General features: G+C 41.5%; 1 protein-coding gene across 3 annotated transcripts in view; it reads right to left on the bottom strand.

The window, feature by feature from the left end:
- Positions 1–21,838, bottom strand: part of FAM171A1 (family with sequence similarity 171 member A1) — a 96,637-nt gene that overhangs the window by 25,383 nt on the left and 49,416 nt on the right. For 2 of the 3 annotated variants that reach the window (XM_074574579.1, XM_074574580.1), the window contains 3 exons: positions 12,192–12,419; positions 6,705–6,797; positions 964–1,122 (listed from right to left, as the gene is read on the bottom strand). In XM_074574579.1, the coding sequence (XP_074430680.1) occupies positions 964–1,122; positions 6,705–6,797; positions 12,192–12,419 (480 nt within the window). Of the gene's footprint in view, positions 1–963; positions 1,123–6,704; positions 6,798–12,164; positions 12,420–21,838 lie in introns of all 3 variants that reach the window. The other variant, XM_074574581.1, reaches the window with a different exon arrangement.

Raw genomic sequence — 21,838 nt, 5'->3', positions numbered from 1 at the left:
CCATTTACACATATGACCTAGCATTCAAAGTCACCTAGATCAACACATCACAAGTAAACGCATCCTGAGAAACAGCAGGGAGGGACCTCGAGGGGTTATTTATCTTCAAAGCAGGCTCAGCTATGCCTATGCCATCCTCACAGGAGATTGTCTAACTCTGTCCAACACCCTCAAGCAATTGATTCTACATCTTAAACTATCCTCACTGCAGCAAGGTTTTCGTAATCACTAGTCTGAATCTCTAGCTGCACTGCCAAGTCCACAGAGAAAACATAATTCTCTTTTTCACAGCAGCACTTTAAGAATTTGAAGACTTTTGTGCCCAATTCTTCTATTTTTTTATAGCCTACACAACACCAGTTATTTCAATCAAGACAAATGAAAAGTGGAAGAAGAGTAACAGTCAGTTGCAGTCATAAAAATGTATTACAGCTTTGAATTTAATAGTGGTTGTGTTTCTACTATGAATTTTCATTGTTTTCCCTTGTACATTTTTGGCTGAAGCTAGATTCAAAAGTATTAACAAAGCCACTGAAACAACTCTTAGCTGAAACAACAGAGTATTAAATCCTCGATATACAGGCATTTCATTCATTTTTAGAAAAAAATTGAACACGCATCCTCAAGTTACATTTTCTTTTGTCTTGTCACATTAATCTCCATTTTTGTCTGTGCACATGCAACACATTTGGAGACTTAACTCTAAACTCCAAGTCTAACAAACTTTTCTGATATCCCAAGGGCAAGGAGGCTTCGTCTTTGCTGTTCAGTGGCCCCATTTAAAGGATAGCGGACCTTGGTCTCTTGCCTATTGGAACAGCATTTTGGTCGGGCAGTTGAACCTATCACGTCATCCGAATTTTAAAGAATGTTTGGTGGAACAAGGAATGAAAAAAATGATACGGTCAAAAGTTGACCCCTAGACAAAAGTGAAATCGGAGCAAAACCAAAGTAGTGGGTTACCTGTTCCATTTCCGTCTAATCCCTGCAAATAAGGAAAACTGTCCACTTCCCAAGGTGAACTGGCTGCAGTTAGATACGCTGTCAAATCGCTGTAGCTAGTGTTCTCTGGTAATTTCACAGATCTTCGCTGAAAGTGAACTTGTGGCTGAGTCCGTGCACCTAAAAAAATTAAAAGTGAATTTGTATCCAAGGCGGGCAGAATATTTAGTTGTTCATATTTATGGAAGCACATTTACATTTTTTTCCTTGTAAATTGAAACAGCTTGAGAAAGACAGACACATCAGAAGGCTATTACAAAAGAGGAGGAAAACCAGTATTTTTATGTTTATTTTGCAGTTGCCGTTATTTTTCCAGAAGTACCACTGGGAAAAATTGGAAAAGCATCTTTTAGAAGTTTTTCTGACCACAGTATTTCCTAGGATCACCTCAAATTTCATTACACACTTCTTAGAGTGAATACAACTGAAACTAAAACTGAGTTTAGAGGCAGGGCATGTGAAAGCTTAGAAAACCATCCATTTTACCATTTTTGTTTAAATTTTGTTTTTGTTGAAATAGCAAGATAAATTCAGCTTACACTCTTTAAAGTGATTTTCTAAGAGACTATAATTCTACCCGTAGTGCCAATTAACTTGTGTAATTTCCATATTTAAGTTTTATAAAGCTTTGGCCACATTAACCATCTCTAGTACTGAGGTAATAGTCACTTTTTATTTAAAACACTGGATAAAAAGATTCACTTGACAGAGCCTGGGTGAGAAGAGTTTCCATATTTTCCCACGCAAAGAACACATCTAAACAGAAACAGATCACTTGGCATGTAAGATTTCTCTTTTTTCCTCTGTCTTGCACAGTTTTAGTGTTTTTTTCAAGATCACTAGGTGTTAATTGAAGGGTCTTTGCTGCAACATGATTTAAGACTGTGTCATGTACTATTGCATTTCATGTCCCATTTATAACCCCAGTTTATAAAGTCAATAGTCTTTTTCAATGGATGCTCACCATTAATACTGTTTAGCAACACCCAGCAAGACTCCATCTGCAAGTTTGTGTGTGCAACATGCAAATTAATTTTTAAATCAAAAGCTATTGTGTTCTCCAGAGCTCATTTTGAATACTCGCAGAACGTTCCCCACGCAGCACAAAATCAAGAAGCAAGCAGTTTTTTTCATAATTCACATTTGATGATGCGGTTCAAAGATGTCAACTCAAAACAATTTTGCTTCTTTTCCCCCATTAGTCTCTGGCAGCACTTTTAGGTTACACGTTCACTGCGAGAAAGATTAAAGAGCTTGGCTCACAACTCCTAAGCTTTTTAACTGCCAATGTCATTAACCAGGAGACTGGAATCTTTTCTGGCATTATTTTCTAGCAGGAGCTCTAGCTATGTGAAAACATAAAATTGCACAGAAGAAACTTTGTATTGGCCAACAAAAATTGCTATGTAGGCGGGCAAGTATCTCCAAAGAGCTGATCATTGTTTAGCTGTCATTTCTTTGGTAATTCTGCAAGAAAAAGCTATAAATCCATTTTCTTTTTTAATTTCTGAAACATTTAAGGATTTACAGCAGTCTCTCAAGACTGGCAGTATCCTTAAATGTTTAAGATAGTCATTAAAAAACACCTGTGTGAAACCCTTACCCAACTTCTAGGTTTAAAGGGAAAAGGACATAAAAGACTAAATAAATTGACTGCAATGAATTTGGGGAAGCCTCATCTGAGTGCTCCGCAATACCGCAGTAGTTTGCTGTACCTCAGGGACAGATTTGCTCAAGCACTCGGGAACCTCTGACTGCGCTGCTGAGCGGGCTCCATGGCCCACAGGGATAAGCATCCGCAGTAACAAAACAGGGGAAAAAAAACACCACAACCAAGAAACGGGCATTAGGATTATCACTAATAGTTCAATGTAAAATTGTAGGATTTTCTGCTGTCTAAATATTTGGTTAAGATTAATTATTCGAGTTGCCAAGAAGCGGCATTATATTTCCAGAGCTGAACTGCTGTTGAGTCTGTAATACAGTGGTTTATGCGGAGGCTCTAGGGTTTTCCATAAAAAAATGGTTGCTTTGTAGCACCGGGAGAGCCATGGCCTGCCAAATTTTAACTAGATAGGGAGGACTCAGAAAGCCAAGTTCAGTTTCTTGAATCCTACAGGCAACGCAAAGCGTTCCTACGGCTGAGCCCCAAACCTGGCAGGAACCTGTGCAGCAATCAACTTGGATGCAAGTTTTAAGGTGGAAGAAACAACTTCCTCTGCAGATAGTGCACATACATCAGGGCAGAGTAGTTAATTCCCACCCTAGATTAACAAACTCCTTGATCCTGATATTCACCTGAAGCCTGATGCTCACCCTGACTCTCCCCTCGGCTCCTCAGCTGGGTCTCCCCAAGCCCAGCAAGAGACTTCAAAGGGGCAGAAGACTGGGAGCTACCAGTGAAAGGCTTGTGAGGGAAGCAGCTACCAAGGCTTTCGCCTTCGCTCACCACCTTGCTAGAAGATAATCCAAGTACCCTTCAGCAGAGGTCATAGATGACTTTGGGGCACATGCTTGGGAATAGACTTACTGAGGGAATTGGAAGTGGTAAAAGTGGAGAGAAAGACTTGTGCTGACCAGACTCTTAGGAGTATTTTTCAACAAGTCAACAGATCACTGGGAGGGGATTATTACTATTGCTTCTATTACTGAAGATATCTAGTTTTGATTTATATAACCCAAAGAAAACCCAAACGCATTCAAGTATGAATTTGGCATGTGAGCTCCCTCCACTTGGCGAGTGCCATGAGGTAAAGGACTGCTGAGCACTGATCTTCTTTGAACGTCCTCTTGTCAACACACTGGCCATGATTCAAATGCTGTCAGTTCCGGTTTGCCAGTGCACAACTGAAGACGTAACCATCTCAAGGAGTCCCCGTAAGGCACTTCTTGTCATGCTGGATGCACCACACCAGCATTTGAGCTTCAGTCTCTGTGAAGTAACACCTGAAGTATCCTCAATTCATGCTCTGGTTGCTGATATGTCAGAGGCAGACAGAGGGTACCCACACAGCTCCCATTCACTGAATGCTGAAGTTCAGCTCATCACTGCACTGGTATTAAGTAGTTTAAATAACCCAGTGGCTGGCAAGCTCCATCCCTCACAATTACTGACAGAGCACAGCAGCGGACTGTAATGCCATCATGAAAATGAAGCTGGCTGCATCGACTCAGACAAACTTCTCAATTGCATAATAAGTTTCTTGCTTGATTAATTATTCAAAAGCAACCGGTAACTTATTGGACTAGATGGGCCTGCCTTTCCCTTTGACTTGTGCTTCAAACACCAGTGTTCCCAGTCTGTCCCTGGTATAGTAAGTTCTGTTTTGCTCTCGTTTTTGCACTAAGGTAACTCCTGATCAGCTCTTCTGAAGCATGGGAAGTTACTGAGAGATAAATTGGAGAAGTAACAGAGAAAAAGTAGGTCACGAGGATTTTGGATCAAGACTAGAGAGGCTCCATCCAAACGCCAGTACAACATCTAGGCTGTCTTTCATTTAGGTTTCACCACAAGAGAATACCCAAGAAAAGGAGCGTGGGCTGGTCGCACAAGATAGTTTTTACTGGGTAAGACTAAGAGTTCAAATCCCAGCCCTTAGAATACGCTGGGTGCCACTTTATCCTCTTTCTCTGCTATACCAGCAGAACCAGTTATATTGTTCTAATTTAAATACATTGGAAACACCCTGGGTCAATTCACGGAAGGGAGCAAGATTATGGGGGAAATACTTATGAGTGTCACTCGGCTGTTAAATGTCTCTCTAGCCCTTTAAGATCCCCCTTTTTTGAAGAAAGGAACCTGTAAACATGAAAAGATTGTTCTTTTTAAGGTAATTGCATAATATTAGCACATTTGCATAAGAATATTTAATACACCATGCTATTAGAATACTGTTGGTAAACAATGTTTCACGTTTTGTCTAACGGAATCCCTTGTGGTTTAACACAGTTCACTGTCCATCTAATTTACCCCATTAGATAATGTCAGCTCTCAAACTGCAGAATACACGTACGGCAGCTGTGCTGTTCTCCAGCTCCTTCTGAGTGTTCCATCAGCTACCTAATTTGTTTAGTGCTTTTTCAGCTCCAGTCGTATCTAGTACTATCATTAATGAAAAGCCTATTGTGTCTGGATGGTTTCTAACCATAAAAAAAGATATCAGGAAGGCATAATTGTATTATATTCTCTCAGATAAAACAAAGTTATCTTGGAATGTTATTGAAGGTAGTATTCCCCTGTTTATTAACTACCTACTGGTAGAGTTTAAAATGATGGTAATCATAATATAGGTGAATAAGACACAGTTTATTCTGGCTTGTATCAGGAACAGCGTGGCCAGCAGGAGCAGGGAAGTGATCGTGCCTCTGTACTCGGCCCCGGTGAGGCCCCACCTCGAGTACTGTGTTCAGTTCTGGGCCCCTCTGTACAAGAGGGACATTGAGGTGCTGGAGCGTGTCCAGAGGAGAGCTACCAGGCTGGTGAGGGGTCTGGAGACCAGGTCATATGAGGAGAGGCTGAGGGAGCTGGGCACGTTTAGCTTGGAGAAGAGGAGGCTGAGGGGAGACCTCATTGCCCTCTACAACTACCTGAAAGGAGGTTGGAGAGAGGTGGGTGTTGGCCTCTTCTCCCAGGTGAATAAGGACAGGACCAGAGGAAGTGGTCTGAAGTTGCGGCAGGGGAGGTTTAGGTTAGATATTAGGAAGAATTACTTTACTGAAAGAGTGGTCAGGCCCTGGAACAGCCTGCCCAGGGAGGTGGTTGAGTCACCATCCCTAGAGGTATTTAAGAAATGTCTAGATGTGGCACTTCAGGGCATGCTCTAGTGGCAGAGATTGTAGGTTGTTTGGTTGGACTCGATGATCTTAAGGGTCCTTTCCAACCATGAAGATTCTGTGATTCTGTGGTAAGAGTGCTCACAGAAGGGTGCCTCTGTGTTTTGGCTTATCAAGGTATCTTTAAAAATTTCTATTCTTTTGTTAACAGACTTACCTCGGCTATCACGTCAATTGGGCTAAGTCAGGTCAGATGAACATTTTATTCTTTACTGTGCAATTCAGAAAACACAGTGTTCATCTGACTGATACTACAGTTGCTTTACTTTCTGTGTTTGGCCTTACAAAAAGGTGACTTGAACTTTATTCTTCTAATGCAGTGGTTTTCATCCTGTAGTATGTGGGTTTGCAGGCAGTTTGATTTAGAAGACCACAGGAAATACTTTAAAAAAGCAAGTTTATATAGGGTATACAACAATGCAGATATGAGAAGTTTTCAATTTTCTATACCCTAAATGTCTAAGGCATTCACAGTAGGAAGCAAGAAACAAAGCAAAAAAAGAGAAAATTCTTGGACAATAAGAACATCGGAAAATGTTTACTGCAAAGGTGGTTACATGAGGCTACTTGAAAAACCATCCAACAGAGAGTGAAAGAAATTTAATCTCTAGCTCTCAAATGGCACACTGAAGTCCAAACTTGTTTATTACCAAGTAACTTGAATTCCCTAGTCACAGCAGTTAGGGGTGAATTTAGCTATTAATCAATTTGGTAAAACCATTCCACAGAGGAGCATTTCTCAGGGAACTCAGAACTCCCCAAGAAATATCAGTCTCGCTCACGGGATAGAGTTCAGGAAGTACCAGGCTGTCAGGCTTTTTGTCCAGTGTCACTCAAATTTCAATTCTGACTTCCAAAAAGCAGCATACCTTGAAATCCTGAGACTATCTGGACTACATCATCATAGACCATTAGAGTAGCAGAGCGTTCAGGAAGAAGGCCGAGGCTCAGTGAAGAGAACACTGTGGGAAAGAAGTGGTTTAAGTGGGATATATTTGAATTCTTATAAACATTACCCAACAACAACAGCACTTACTTTCTTATACATGGTTTCAAAAAACAGGACACACAAACTATTAAAATCATATTGTATACATGGCAAAAAACATGTGCATTTTCTAAACCAAATAATTAAATTGCCAGGGTAATTATTATCAAACCAAATAACGTGTTCCGCGCTTTGACTCCTGCAAGTCATGCACAGTAGCTCCAAGTACAGAAGAATGTGGTGTAAAGCAGGGGTTTGAGTTATAATTCCCAGCTCCACAGAAAGACTTGTCATTACATAAAGAGGAATGAAAAACTCCGTGCTATACTTCTTACCTCAGGAAGACTTTAATGAAACTTAACTTTTAAATACTTTGAGATGCTTACATAAAAAAGTCATTCAGAAAGGCAAAGTATGATGAATAAGCCTGAATAATTTGCTTTAAAATACAGCATGTCTTTACTGAGTCACCACCTACACTACAAAAGTGCTATATATAGCAGAACTACTGTCATTCTACCAGTGGTGCAAAAGGGGACAGATAAATGGTATTTGCTGCAAGAAATCTGCCTGCAAGGACCTCCTTTGCCACCAGGTACTGACATTCCTTCCAGGTGGCTGTCTCTGTACGCACACACCTCTTTGGAGACTGAAGAAGATGATATAATTTCATGCCAAGTTCTTCAGACCCAGAAGACCAGAAATATGTCTGGAATTAGCCACCAAGCACACCTGACTCCTGCTTCCATGAAAACACTAAGAAGTAGACCTGCCTGCAGTCCGTGCATGGCTTTCAAAGACAGAAGGATAGGAGGAGATTAATGCAGACTAGTAATTTTTGGTAACTGGGCAGCACCCCACATTTGCACCTGGGAAGTACTCATGCCATTCTGAAGTGACCACAAGCTGAGGAAGGTATTTCCAGAACCAATTGAAAAAAGAACAGCGTGAGCTCTTCTGATTTTCTGGAGCTTCATAAATTTCCTCTAAATTAAGCTGTATTACTTAATCCAAGAGACCATATAGATGTTAGCTACAAACAGGGAGCCTGTACACTACTTCTGTTTTAAGAAATATATTCTCTTTTTAAAAGAAATTTAGTGTTTGGGAGGAATACAGGAGAAAGGAGAAGAAACTAGGAGAAACACACTGATAAGAACCATCATCTAAAAGACGATCTTAACAAGATACATGAACTTTAAAAAAAAAAAAATCACGTTACTGCAAGTACAGCTGAGAATTTTCTTTCCAGTGCTCTACATGTGAAACAGATCTACACATCAGGCAACAAAAGAAAGCCTAGCGTAAGTAGCACTAAGGCCACACAATTACACAATTTGTTTGTCTTTATTCCAATAACTTAATTTGTATGAAGAAAGCTAATATAATTTAGACACCCCGGGGAGCTCCAAACAATAAACCATGCCAACATCTTCTTCCATATATGCCAGACTATAATGCATATATAACCTCTAAACTTCCCTTGGGATTTTCTGCACAATCTTTTCTCAGCATGACAAAGGCAGAAAGTCATAGTTTTTAAGGCCAGAAGGATGACTGTGATGATCCCGTATTACTCCTGTACAACTACAGCATTCCCTGAATTAATTACTGCTTCAGATCCAATAGCTGTGCTTAAACTAGAAAACACGTTGTAGAAAAACTATCCAATTTTCTTTTAAAGGTGTCCAGTGGTGAAGAACACACCACCATATCAATGTTCTAGTAAATAATTATGAGGGCAGTTAAACTATGTGCCTTTTTACCCATCAAAATTTATCGAGGTTAGACTTCCAGCCATTTGATCTTCTTTTTATACAAGCCTGCTAGACAGAAGAATTCTCTCTTACCCGTTTCCTGTTCTCTATGCGGATACTGATGGACTACGATCACATTACCCCATGAACTTTCTTTTTGGTGAACAAAATAAATTAACCACTTCCAAGTCTTTCCCTGTAAGCTGTATTTTCCAATCTTTTAACCACTCCTGATATAACCCTGCAGTTTTAAACATTTTTCTTGAAGCGCGGATCCAGAATTGGACACCTATTTCCCTGAGTGGCCGCACTAAGGACAAATTCTGAAATACTATACTCCGCCTTCTCAGTCTTTATTTTACAGCTGAGGATCAGATTATTCTGCTTTCTCGCAGTGCTGCATTGGGAGGTTATTTTCAACCGTTCATCTGCCATGACTCACACGTCTTCTGCAGAGTCACTGCTTTCCAGATGAGCCCTCCTCTCCAAGAAACACCACAAGCATCCTCTGCTCCTAGAAGTACCTCTCACCACAGTGAATACCATGGTTTGCTTTGACTGACCCTCCCAGCTCCTCTGAACCGCGCTGCCTCAGCCACTTCCCTCTCTCCATTGCACACACTGCTCCAAAAACACCCTCTTAAATATGGACTACCAGCCGCAAATTTTTTTCATCCAAATTATTTACAAAGAAAAACCTGTGCATAGCTAAGAGCAGATAGACGAGCACATCTTCCATCACGAACACTTCAACAACTCAAGTGATGTTAAATTAATGAACTGTTAATAAGTGGAGCCATGGCTCTGCTGATAAATAGTTTAATGGAAAAAGAGATCTTAATCTTTTCCTCCTACCACTTATCACTATGTAAATAAATAATCCTCCTGCTTAAGTGGTAAAGAGCTAGTAATTATTTTGGTTAATATAAGAAAAGTTAATTTCTGCCAAATTATGAGAACAAAATACTCCTTGATGCTTACTCCTTAAAGCTATTACAATAATACCATGAGTTCAGTGGCTGCACAGTTTTTCAGGGTAAAACTATAACTAATGCTTATTGACTGTCATGGAAAAATCCTGATCCTTTGGCAAAGTCCTTTTACAGCACTTTAAACATTACTACCTTATAGTTCTCAAAGCTACTCGCTGCTCGTGGTTATCATTTCCACATTTGAAGTAAATGTGTCCATAGTTCCTTTACTGCATCACACAGGACGGCACCTCAGCTTCCACCACTACCGTGGGTGGAACGCTGCTCGGAATGGCGTACCTGCTCTGTGGGGGGAGACTACTAGTACTGTTAAAAGGCATTTTTGGGAAATGAGGATCCCGCTGTACACATGTGCCCAGACTGCATGCTGCAGAATCAAGATTTAAATATGCTGCCTGTTCCCCATCATTCAAACCAGATTAAAAATAACAACAACAACAAAACTTCCATGGTTTTCAAAACTTCTATACTGTGCTGGTTACAAGTATGAGGGGCATTTAAATACAAACGGTTCTTGGAAAGTTTTTTAAAGACTACAGGCATCTTAGTCAATATAAAAAATAACAGCTTAAGTGTCTTGGGCCTGAACTTTTATGTCACGTCCCTTTTAAGGAGGAATTCAAAGAACAACCCTACTAAATCTACATGGGGTGTATCAAGTTGTAACTTGTTGTTTCTTTAATCAAAGAAAGGATAAAGTTCAAGGTACAGAAAGCAAAAGAAAGGATTCTTCTCCCAATTAAATCAACGGCAAACTATCTACCAGTTTCAATGGGGGATGATCAGAGGTGAAAGGAATCTATTTTCTGCATTAAGCTCACATTTCAGACGTGGAAAAAAGATTTTGTGGCAACTGTATACAATTACTGCTCTTTAAACCTCAATGACTTACCAAAACAATAATGCCATGTTCAATTCCCTTCCCTGAAAATCAATATTTAAGAAAAGGCAACAAGCAAAAAACCTAACCAAACAAACTCCAGGCCATGGAAGAGTAGGTTGCATTCAAAAGGTCTAGGGTATGAGTCAGAAAGATACGAGACACAAGGCAAGAAAAGGTTCAGGCAAGAAAAGGTTATTGCATGCTTTAATCATATATGATTGTGTCTTAAGAAAGTACACGAAGTATGCTGAGGAAGCTGCACTTCATCTTATTTAAACATAAAAAAAAAATCAGGGGAATTTCTAAACAAGAGTCACAGAACAATTATGGTTGGAAGGGACCTCTGGAGGTCACCAGCTTCAACCAAGCAGGGAGGTGTGCAATTGAGTTTTGAATATCTTCAAGATGAAGATTTCACAACCTTTCTGGGCAACCTGTTCCAGTCTTTGACTACTGCTGCGGTAAACAATTGTTCCCTTTTATTTATTTGAAACTCTTTTTGCTGCATCTCATTTCAGTTGCTTCTTATTCTTTCGCTGTGCAGCTAAGAGCCTGGCTTAGTCTTTGCTACGGCTCCATTAAGTAGCTGGAAAATGTGGCAGAATACAGTAGAGGAAATGTAGAAGAAGTCAGCCTATCTTATCTTAAGCAAGCGAATGCAGATAAGTAAACAGCATGTTGAAATGCCTAAAGCATAATTCTGGGTTTGAAGAGATTCAAGTTCCTTCCCCCATCTGAAAATACATTTGCTGCTTGACCTTGTGGCAAGTCACGCAGTCCTTCTGGCTATGTTTATATTAATAAATAAAATGGAGCCAAGGCATGGGACTGAACATTGCCCTGTGATCGTTTATACTATTTAAATATTAGTGCACTTAAAACCTGGCATGGCTTTGGCCTAGACGAATTATCAAATCTGAGGTGATATTTTAGGTGTGATTTGGGTATAATACAAGCCTGGGACCATTCCCAAACTATTTGGACCCTAACTGTGACTCGGGATTAGAGGGAAGGCAGCACCCCACATGTGACCATCATCTAGATGTTATATCTCAAGGTTGAAAGCCACCCTCAATCTGTTCTATTTAGCAATGCAGAAATCGTCTTTGTGACTCAGTTTCCACTCCTATGCAACTAATGTAAAGTCTCCCACTTCCCATAAATTTTGAGGCATTCCGATAAAAAAACCAACATGCAAGTATTATTGCTATATTTGTTTGCCTGCAGAAGAAACAAACCACGCTAATCAAGTTAGAAAAAATCCTTACATCTGGATAACATAACTGTAGATTAAAACTGTCCTATGGACACAGCCAAGAAACTGTAAGGCCAGGACTTTTTTTGTACACAAAAGCCTACAGTGCAACAGTTGCTGCTACACCTTGGGAGAGAAACGAATGAGTACATCACAGCTGCTGAAACAAAGCACTTGGAAACAGAGTTCCCATAACGGAAGAAGATCTGGAAGAGATTTGTATTTTCTGTGGAGCTGTAAGAGCACCAACAGTTGTTTGGAAACTGATGTAGCACTGTATCAAGGACAGCCAGGAGAAGAGTGAATCTCTGCACAGCCCTGATGCCACAGTTTAACTGGGGAAGAAACCTTGCTTTTTTTGAAACGCACAGATGTTCTTCCTCCCACCCAGGATTGCAATCATTAAGACACATCATACAAAATTGTGTAACTTCCTTTAGATGCAAAATCTTACCTCAGAACAAAAATAAAGATCTCTTACCAGGCAATCTTACAGGTTTCCATGGTGCAGAATTTGGCACATATGCATGTTTACTAGCAGTCACTATCAGCTGATTGCCCAACTTATACTGAAACTTGAGGAAGGCAGTGCCATCTGCTCCTGAGGTTCCAGATGCAATGGAGATCTGGTTGGTAAAGATCTCAATGAAGGCTTCAGTTACTGGCTGATGTGTGCTGGCATCGCTTACATGGACCTTCAGCGTTACTTCTGCAATGACAAACAACCACAGCAATTATCGTCCAAAAATCTTCTGCAGGAGGCAGCAGTTAGAACATGCTAGCACACCAATGACCAAAAAGACACAGGGCTCAGTGCTAACCTCTGACACTTTGGTGACAAGTACGACCTCTTGTCCTGGCCTGCAGTTCTCCATTTTGGGCAGTCACTCTTTAGAGACGCTGCAGATTCTGCCACAAACCAGACCAGGTCCTGTATTATTGCCCTACTGCTAACTTCAGCCATGGAGGCATCTATATTCCACCTATGTCTGACTGGCTCCAGTCAGACTTGTCCACCAGCAGTGAGGAGAGGGAAAGGCTGGAAGTGGGCTGCGTTCCCTCACCCCTTCCCCAAAACCTTTCCCTCTCTGTGTAGCAAAGGAACAGAGGAAATCTGCTGTAATGGAAGCCCAGGAAGAAAGTGGGCAACGGAGCAGGCTGTGTTATAGAGATTTTGAACCCCAATGTGAGAGACTGCCCCAGCTGGCACAGGACTCCCCTGATGATGTCTAACCAAGACAGTGAAATCCCACCGGGTCAGGTCCTTGTCCTCAAAGCACCGGACGATCAGGTGGGATGCAGAGTGCTAGCAGTGAGGAGGAGAGGAACACTTCCCCCCCTGCCTCCCTGTTCACTGGTCCTTTTTCCAAAGGGGCAAAAATGTCACAGCCTCTCGTGATATCTGCTTGCCAGCCCTGGCACCACCGTATTACCCCTTCCCACACACAACCGGTGGGTATGAGAAGCAAAGAAGTGACAGTTAGGGCAGTCAAGAGAATCATACATCCAGTAGACATATAGTCAGGAGCTAACACAATGGACTACATTTTCCTTGAGTAACTTGCCATTTTTCCAGAAACTAATTACTTGTTTAAATGTTTCCAGATGTACAATATTTGTCCACTCCAGGGCACTCCTATGACTAAACCATGCATTGTGTCACCAGGCTTTTGTTACATAAAGTGGAGTGGCTTGTGCAAGACAGTCCCTCAGGAAAGCATTCCTCTATATCTATGATTATTTTTCTGCCCCTCCAATAGTTCCTCTGCCTCATGGTCTAAAGTAGCAGCTGTTGCCTTTCTTCAGTAACTATGACTTAAATGCAAACCTGTGTTGACAAGACCCAGTGACGGTCCAATGCCTTGACCAAGCAACTCCTTGGATTTTTTTCATTTACAGTCCCCTCATTCTCCGAAATGAATACCTACCTCCCTCATCTCTCCCACTCTACCCTTTCTCTCGTTCTTACCCTCATCTTTGGAAATTCTGTTGTTCTTGCTTGAAGTCCCCTCCCTCAGCTTACTCCATCCCCCAAGGTAGTAGAGGATATTTTGCAAACTCCCTTTTTGTGTCAGGGGAATTTAGCCGCTAATAAGCAAGATGCTCACACTCCATGTGCAACTCATTTCTCCACGCGCTGCCCAGAAAAAAGCATGATCTCCTCTTCATGTTTATGTAAAAACAATACACTAGTTTCTGCAGAACAGCATCGGCAAGACAGTTCTGTTATACTTCTACTGTGTGTTAGGATTTTAAGAACATATCTTGGTGTAATTCCTGAGCCAGCAACACAAAACACAAAGAAGAACAACAAGGAACTTAACAAAATCTCTGTTGTGAATCGCAATAGTGAAATGACACAACGGAGTATGCTGAGAAACATACTGTAACAATATAAAATTTTAAAAGGATGTCAGGATGTAATACAAAAATATCAGCACCTCTGTCCTAAGGGCATTTCAGCCAGAAAGATCGCGGGATTTTTTATAAGCGGAGACCTTCTGTCTGAATCCTACAGTACAGAAAATATAAATATCAGGCAGCCCTGAACTAAAACCCCATTAAAGAAATTCATCATCATCGCAGCCCTCACTTTAGAACTTGGCAATGGAGGATGCCAATTTAGAGGGGATCAGCATGAAACACATTCTAGCTATTAAAGATTCTGGACTTGTTCCCAGTTTTGCATTTAGTAGTCAAAGAAAACAACGTATATTGAAAAAACAGTGTCCACACACACTGCTGTGTGCATACAGAATGCGTCTTTAGAAACTTTGCCTTGACCAAAGCAACTTGTGAAATCTTGTGCATGTGAAAGGCAGCCACATTAATCACAGGAGGAACGCATATGTATTTATCTATTTACAAACTGTACATGTATTTACAAACGTGAGGGCAAAAAGCAATGTAAGTTTTTATTTTCAAAATATGCAGGAACAATACGCTTAGATCCAAAGCCAGATAGCTGTGCTGTTAATGTTTCCCACTTTGAATTGCCTAGCAAAGAATGCTGAAGAACAGATGCGGTTAAGAATAATGGGTCATGCATTAAAGAAAAAGCAAGGAAACAGGACAAGCTGAACATTGTGGTTAGCAATTTCAGTAACTTGAAAGTTTAGCCTTTTCTAAAACAACCACATATAAAGAGGAACCGAGGAGCTCTGGAATATTAAATACTAATCAAGGAAGAGCATAAGAAAACCACAGAAGTATCAAATCTACTACTTCCTTATAGACACCCAAAATTCTAGAATAGATATTACTACTAAAATTGATCAAGAGACAAAGAAAATAACGAAAAATTAAAGAAGATAAAGAAAATTTTTCCTGTACATCCAAATCCAGCTCTCTCTTCCCAAACAAGAGAGCTAGCCATCGGTATCTCCTGTAAGAAATTCCTTTATCCTTCACTCTATAGCTATATAAGGGCTTCTGTCTGCATCCTTCTCTCTTTCTGATAAGGAAGGATAAGGGTTTCCAAAATCCTGTTTCCAAACGGAAATGACAAAGGTTATCACCCAAGATGGAAGACTGATGTCCTGAAAGGCAACAGACTGGAACTGCTGTTCCAAACCACAGTCCCTAGATGGGACACTGGGCTTTTTTTTCCCTCCTCCTTTTTAATATTTAGACTTGCTTTTTTTCCTGAGAGGATAGAGAAAATCCTAGCAGCCTGAACAACCCTAATTCCTTCTTATGTGTTATCTTCCCTGACATACGTGCGAAATGTATACAACTTGCTTAATTCAGGGCTTTCTCCCACGCAACAGCTCCTTTCTCCTCTTATCTAATGCAGCAGTGATGTCATGAACACTAAACCTGCATTATAACAGTAATTTCCACAGCAACAGAATTATTACAAGCTTTAAACCGGAGAGAAACTGTTGAAGAAAACTTCCTCTCAAACAGTGAGAGTGATGAGAATGATCTATAAAGAGAGACTACTATGAAAACTTAAAGCTACACAGTAAGTTTCAGCATTGTTAGGAGATATTCAGGCATTTCTTGAAGAACACGACTGAAGAAGGGAAAGAAGAGAGCAGAATAAGGACAGCAAGCGATCCAAGATTAGTCTGACCTCAAATTAATAGGGAGGTCTTAGACCAAAGCATTAGGTATACTAAAAGAAGTATTTAATTAGAAAAAGCTGCTTAGAAGACTCATTATTAGCTAAGGAATAGAGTCTTTAAAATATCTGGCAAACTTTTTAGTTGGTACTCTCAGCAAAACAGCGGGGATAACGCAGAAACATTATTCTTGAGTTTCACAGCCTCCCACAGCAAGGAGCTCACACAGAATTAAAGACACATGGACTCAGAGAAGGAAGGACATCTGCAGTAAGTGGGGAACATGATGGAGGCAGGGAACCAAAAGCACTGCAGAAGATGAACTCCGAGAACATGAACTGCTAAAGAGAAGCATGCTTCATTCTTCCACAGATTTCTGATACTGTTGTGCTTTGTATTATTCACTACAGTGGGAATATTCAGTTACTAAGTTCTGAAAGAGCTTTGCCTGGTGCTACTGGTGAGGTCCTGGAGGAAGGAAGGGGACGTAAAGGTGCACAGTGCTGATGTTTTCTCGCTGCAGAGCAAAGCGGAGATGGCTGAGGGGACAGACCCTGGGCTGATGAACCCACCCAGGGCACCTGTGACCTCTCTCGCCTCCCCAGACAGGCCAGCCACATTCAGGACAGGCTACGCCTGAGCCGATAGCCCTGTCTAACATACCTGGCTCCTGACCAGTGTGGTGCCAGTGTGACTCTTTCAGACCTGGGCTGTCTGGCACGTGCTTCCCTGTTGGCTCGCAGCACCACGCAGGTGGGCACAGGTAGAGCCACAGTAATTTACCTGCACCACTAGCACATGCCCTGCCATTATATTCCTGTTTCGTGTCCAAAATAAACCACAGGCAAAGATATCCTGTCTGGGTGGGCAAAAAGACTGCGTGTCCTTCTCTAAAAGTACGGCCAGGAATGGGCCACTTGCAAATGTTAAATAGCGCAAGCCACCTGGGAAACCCTGCAACTCTGCTTCAAGAATCCCAAAGCAAAGTGGGAAAAGGATGTTAGTGGGAAAACAGCAAATATGGGGTCACAATCCACAAAGAGATCAAGGATGCTGTATGTGTATGCTCAAGCAAGTCAGTCTAGCCTAAGTCTGCTTTCCTATAGTTAGAGGCCTTTGTCTTCTTTCAGCAATCACATCTTACTTGTTTTTCAAACGGGCAGAAACCAAAACTACCAGCTACAGAGAAAACAACTGCTTACGTGTAACTCCCTCACAGTTTTCTAGTGCTAAACTTATTGTCAGCTGTATAAAAACCCCAGCACCTCCAAGGTTATAGTTTGAGAAAGTGAAATAAAAAAAGACAACCCCCCCACCCCTTACATGTTAGGATTCCAATCCAGAATCCCATCTGTCTTCTTAATCTGATTGTTGAGATTTTACTAAGTCTAAACTTTCTCTGAGCAATCCTTCCTGTGCCATCTGCTTTATGAACCATACTGCCTCCTCTGAAATACAAGTAACCTGGCAGTTGCAACCCCTCTTAGACTCAAAACTGCTCTTTATGTTGCTGCGAACTCACAGTTTGGGAATGGTTTCCTTCAGAACTGGTATCACCACTGCTATCTTCTATAACAAAACTCCTGAAAAGTGAAAAGCACTGGTTTTGGGGTTTTGTTCTCTGGGTTGTTTTTTTGTTTGTTTTTGTGTTGTTTTTGTTTTGTTTTAAAAAAAAGCCAATAATGTTACATAGAAAGAAAACTCCTGAGAGATCTGAGTGATGGCACAGTGTCAGATCTCTCTGAAATAAACAGAGAAAAGTTATGACACAGACTGAAAGTCAAAGATCACAATCTTATTTAGATCCCAATCCTGCAATTTCATTTCTGTGCACACACCCCTCTGTCAGGCAGACTCCCACTGACGTCTGCTGGACAGATGATCTCTTTTGGGAACAGGGTGACACAGGCAGCCGTTATCACTTATCTTTTCCTCTGGGGGTCCCCTATCCATGCACAATGTCAGGATATTACCAAAGAAAGAGATATTTAAATTATCTAGGTTTTGATTAGAGAAAGAAAACTTCCTGCTCATTTTAAAAAATGCCATTATGACCTTTATTTAAAATTGTATCCTCCGCACTGATTGAGCTTGCTGGCAACATGCCTGGCTTTGAATCCTACATGCCAAATGAATAAGCCTTTCTGCCTCTCAACCTTTTGCCCATGTGCAAGGTCACTCCTCAGCCAAACAATAGGATTTTCATTTATCTAGCAGAAAACACTTTCCTAGAAAAAGGAGTGTTCCCCATCCCCTAGCCACAGATGCCAACTCAAGCGTTTATGTATTGTCATATCTTTCTAACGTACTTCATCAAGAAGGCTCTACTGACAACCACGCTTCAAAACAGTAGCACAGTATGTTTGTACGAAGAAAAAGGAAACGTGTATGTAAAATCCCTCCCAAAACACACAGACTCTGATCTCCATTGATGTTGTCCCCTGAAAAGTAAGTTCACAAGTACCACCTCAAATGGCAAACTAGGCACCATTTGTAGAAGAGTCCCAGCAAAGACGATGACATCCTCTGTTCAGAACAGGCTCTGGTCCACATTACAGGAGAACCAGTGGTGCTACACAGCCTTGCCTTCCACCACAGGTGACCACGGTTTCAACTGGGGTGAGGGTCTGCCACTGATTTGCAGAGCACCCGATGACACAGAGGGTGGGGTGCGGGAGGTCTGCTTCTGCGCGGTGCCTGTTCAGTGACTCTCGATATTATATCAGGGCTGCTGCAGTCCCTGGCATCAAGCAGAAAGATCCTCCCTTCTGCCCACAGCACTGGCCAGAACTCTAGTAAGGACCACACAACAGGGCTTGGCTCTCAGGCGCAGACTTCAAGGGGACAGGGGAGCAGCCTTGGGACCGGCCGTCTGAAGAACTCCATCTCTTCAGTTACTGAAAGAGAAGGCTGGAGCAACAAGAGAACCGCTCACTAGATGAACAATCTTACAAGAGAACAGCTTACGAGATGGCAGATTCACTCATGCTGACAGACTATGGGAAGGTTTCTTTTTTTTTTTTTTTTTTTTGAAAATAGCTTTAATCTTAGTTCCGGGTGTTTAATTAAGGTTTACAATTAATGTTTAATTCTGGAGTTCAGAGAATTAATGTTTGATTCTAGAACATTCATGAAGCCAGCCCAAATGTTTGTCTGCAATGCTTCTTTTAGCACTGCAATCTGAATTTGTTAAACACTTCTCTGCTTTGCAGGTCATGGGGAAGACTATCAGTACAGTCCTCTGCACACTCTGAGCACTTGCAGTGTGATGACTATAATTAACTCTCACACCTCAGAAGTCAAGAAGGAACTTTCTTCCCCAAATGCACAACTGACTGTGATTTCTGAGTTTTTCTTTTATTCCCCTCCCTTGCTCTTTCTCAGAAACAGCAGAGATTTGATACAAGGGGAGTTGCTGGCAGAGAGAAGCCCCTCTGTGATGCCCGATCAATGCATCTTGCTCATCTCTTCTCAGTGGACAAGCAGGGTCTGGGGCTGCGGAGGAGGCTGCTCTCAGGTGGCACTTGAGGCTTTTTTGCCCTTCTCTGCAGGACAGTTTGATTCATCTGCGTTTCTCATCTAACATTCCTTGCCACTGCAAAGAGCCTCAGGCATTGCTGGCACTATGGCTGGTTCCTCTAGTGAACAAAAATTTAATTTCCATGGGTCTGAAATGGCTTATCTTAACTAGATAGTTAGACTCAATCCTCAATATTCAAATAAACACAGTGGTCTGTGATACAAAGGTCAGACAGGTGCCCTACTTGCCTCTTCAGGTTTAAAAATCTATTAAACAAAGCACTTGGAAACAAAAACAATAAATACATTAGTTTATCTCAAAATATATTATTTCATAGTGATAAAGCGCACAAATTTTAATAGAATGTCACAAAAGGAACTCTAGTATAAGAACTAGAGCAATTTATGCCATCTCCAATGACAACCAGGCTACTACACAACCATGTACTCAAGGCGGAGGGAGGGGCAGTTGAAGAATAATAAAATAAAGACATTCATCACACAACTGTCCAACATTTAAAAGAGGATTTGCATATTCGGACCTGCTAGAGCCTAGAGCATTATCACCAAAATTAATTTCTTGGAAAAAAAGGTAGGAATTTGCTTTAATTAAAAAAGTGAGTGCTATATGCATAATGCCCAGATGAGACTCCGATACCCTATTGTTAAGTGATTAAACAAGCATTTATAATTAACTTGAAACTCACACGGCTATGAAATTCATGAATAGCAATAGTTGCATTAACAGGTCTGCCTTTGATCTCTACAGGAACTGTGCATAACACAAACTAATTTCATTTCCAAACCTTGTCTTTTAGACATGGAATTATATAAAGATACTGTCATGGAGCGCAGATGGAAGTTGAGTTTCAAAGCTTTAGCTTGCCACACGCATAATGCATTCTTTACAAGACATGAAAAAGTAATCCCTGCTTTAAACCCTCTTTTTTTCCTAATAGAGTCCTTTGAAACTCTGTTTGGAGATCAATATGGAATGAAAAGTTAATGCACTGATATTTTTCAGTTGCTGAGCATTAGAGTTCTCCTCTGACTCAAACAAGACCACAGCTGATTTTGCAACATCAGCTGTGAGGATAACACCCCATCAAGCTCAGCCGCGGCGCAGCTTGCCGGGATTTTAAGCCAACTTTATACCTACTGCATCACCGGTCTAGTCTAGGGGAGGGCAGAAAGGGAAAGCTTGGATTTGCTTAGCTGTGAATGGATGTGTTACATTTTCTTTTTCCTAACTCTATTAATAACAGTATGCATCTGATGAAAAAAATTTAAAGCAGATGTATTCTACATTTAAGTGAACCAGTGTATGTGCAATGGGGCACGGAGGAGATGAGCACTCTTTTTTTTTTCTTATTTCCGAGTAGTTTTAATCTTAGGTTTAATCTCTACTTATTTCCAAAACCTGTCCTGAAAGCAAACCTAGATGTCACTTTGGAAGAGTGTATTTTTACTTGTTTGTCTTTTTTTTTTTAAACAAACCACTGTAACAATTCAAACAAACGCCAACTCAAGTGACTCTTTACATTCCCATTGCAGTCTGCACTGCAGACTTCCACTTTCATCTCAGTTCTTCACTGACGTAAGCTAATACAGGTACAGAGGCAAATTCTTGCATTAAAATTTTATCTAGGCACTTGCAAGTTCTCTTTTTTCCAAATAACTAAGTAGTTGATTTATATTCACTTCATTCCTTGAAGAGGTTATCCCCAGCTGGCAGACAGGAAAATTAAGCATAGTTGAAGCTACACACGGCAATGAGCTCACTCCTCCATGCCAGCCAGCCCGAACAGAGAGCTCTGCAGCGTGATGGGGAGCTCAGCACTGCTCCTCAGCTCCTCCAGGGCAAAACCAGGAGCATCCCTTCCTCTCCCGACTCTGTGGCCTGGCTGTGGACTCCTGCTCCTTCTCTCGGGCTGCTCCTTGGACCCATCACTGTGGCGGTTCTGTTTACTAACCCAGCACAGCACCAGCCTAACAAAACGAATGGCTTGTTGCCCGGTTATCAGGCTGAACTGCTGAAGCAACACAGCCCCAGGTGCCAAAATCAGCGGAACGGGCAGGTGCGGGGGTGGAGAGGCATGAAGTCTTCTGGCCAAGTGCAACAGTGGCGGAGGAAAAGAAGGGAATCAGGACCACCCCTGCTGGTCCACGGGCAATTAGGTCAGCTCAGCTGCACCACCCAACCACAGCCCGAGAGTCCTCCTCAGGTAACTGCATCCCTAATGTCACTTTGGAAGGCTGCTTGTCCCTCTCCTGACTTAGACAAGCTTTAGGTCAGTATTTGACAAGAACAGTTGTGGCAGACCTTTCTTCTGCCTTAGTCCTGAATCCCAAACTGAATCACAAATAACTTCCCGACTAGGGTACCTCTTACCACTGCATACCAGCACCGCAGCAGTAAAATCTCCCAGCTCCATAAGGATAGGATGCTTGTGACAATGACAGGGAAGGGTTTGATTGGGAGCAGTGAGAGCTTTCACACGGGCACTATGCAGGAGTCACAACTGCTCTTGAACACCCAAAA

This window comes from Larus michahellis, chromosome 2, assembly GCF_964199755.1.
Source record: "Larus michahellis chromosome 2, bLarMic1.1, whole genome shotgun sequence".
NCBI classification, from domain to species: Eukaryota; Metazoa; Chordata; class Aves; order Charadriiformes; family Laridae; genus Larus; species Larus michahellis.
This window is presented reverse-complemented; position numbering and strand designations above follow the sequence as displayed.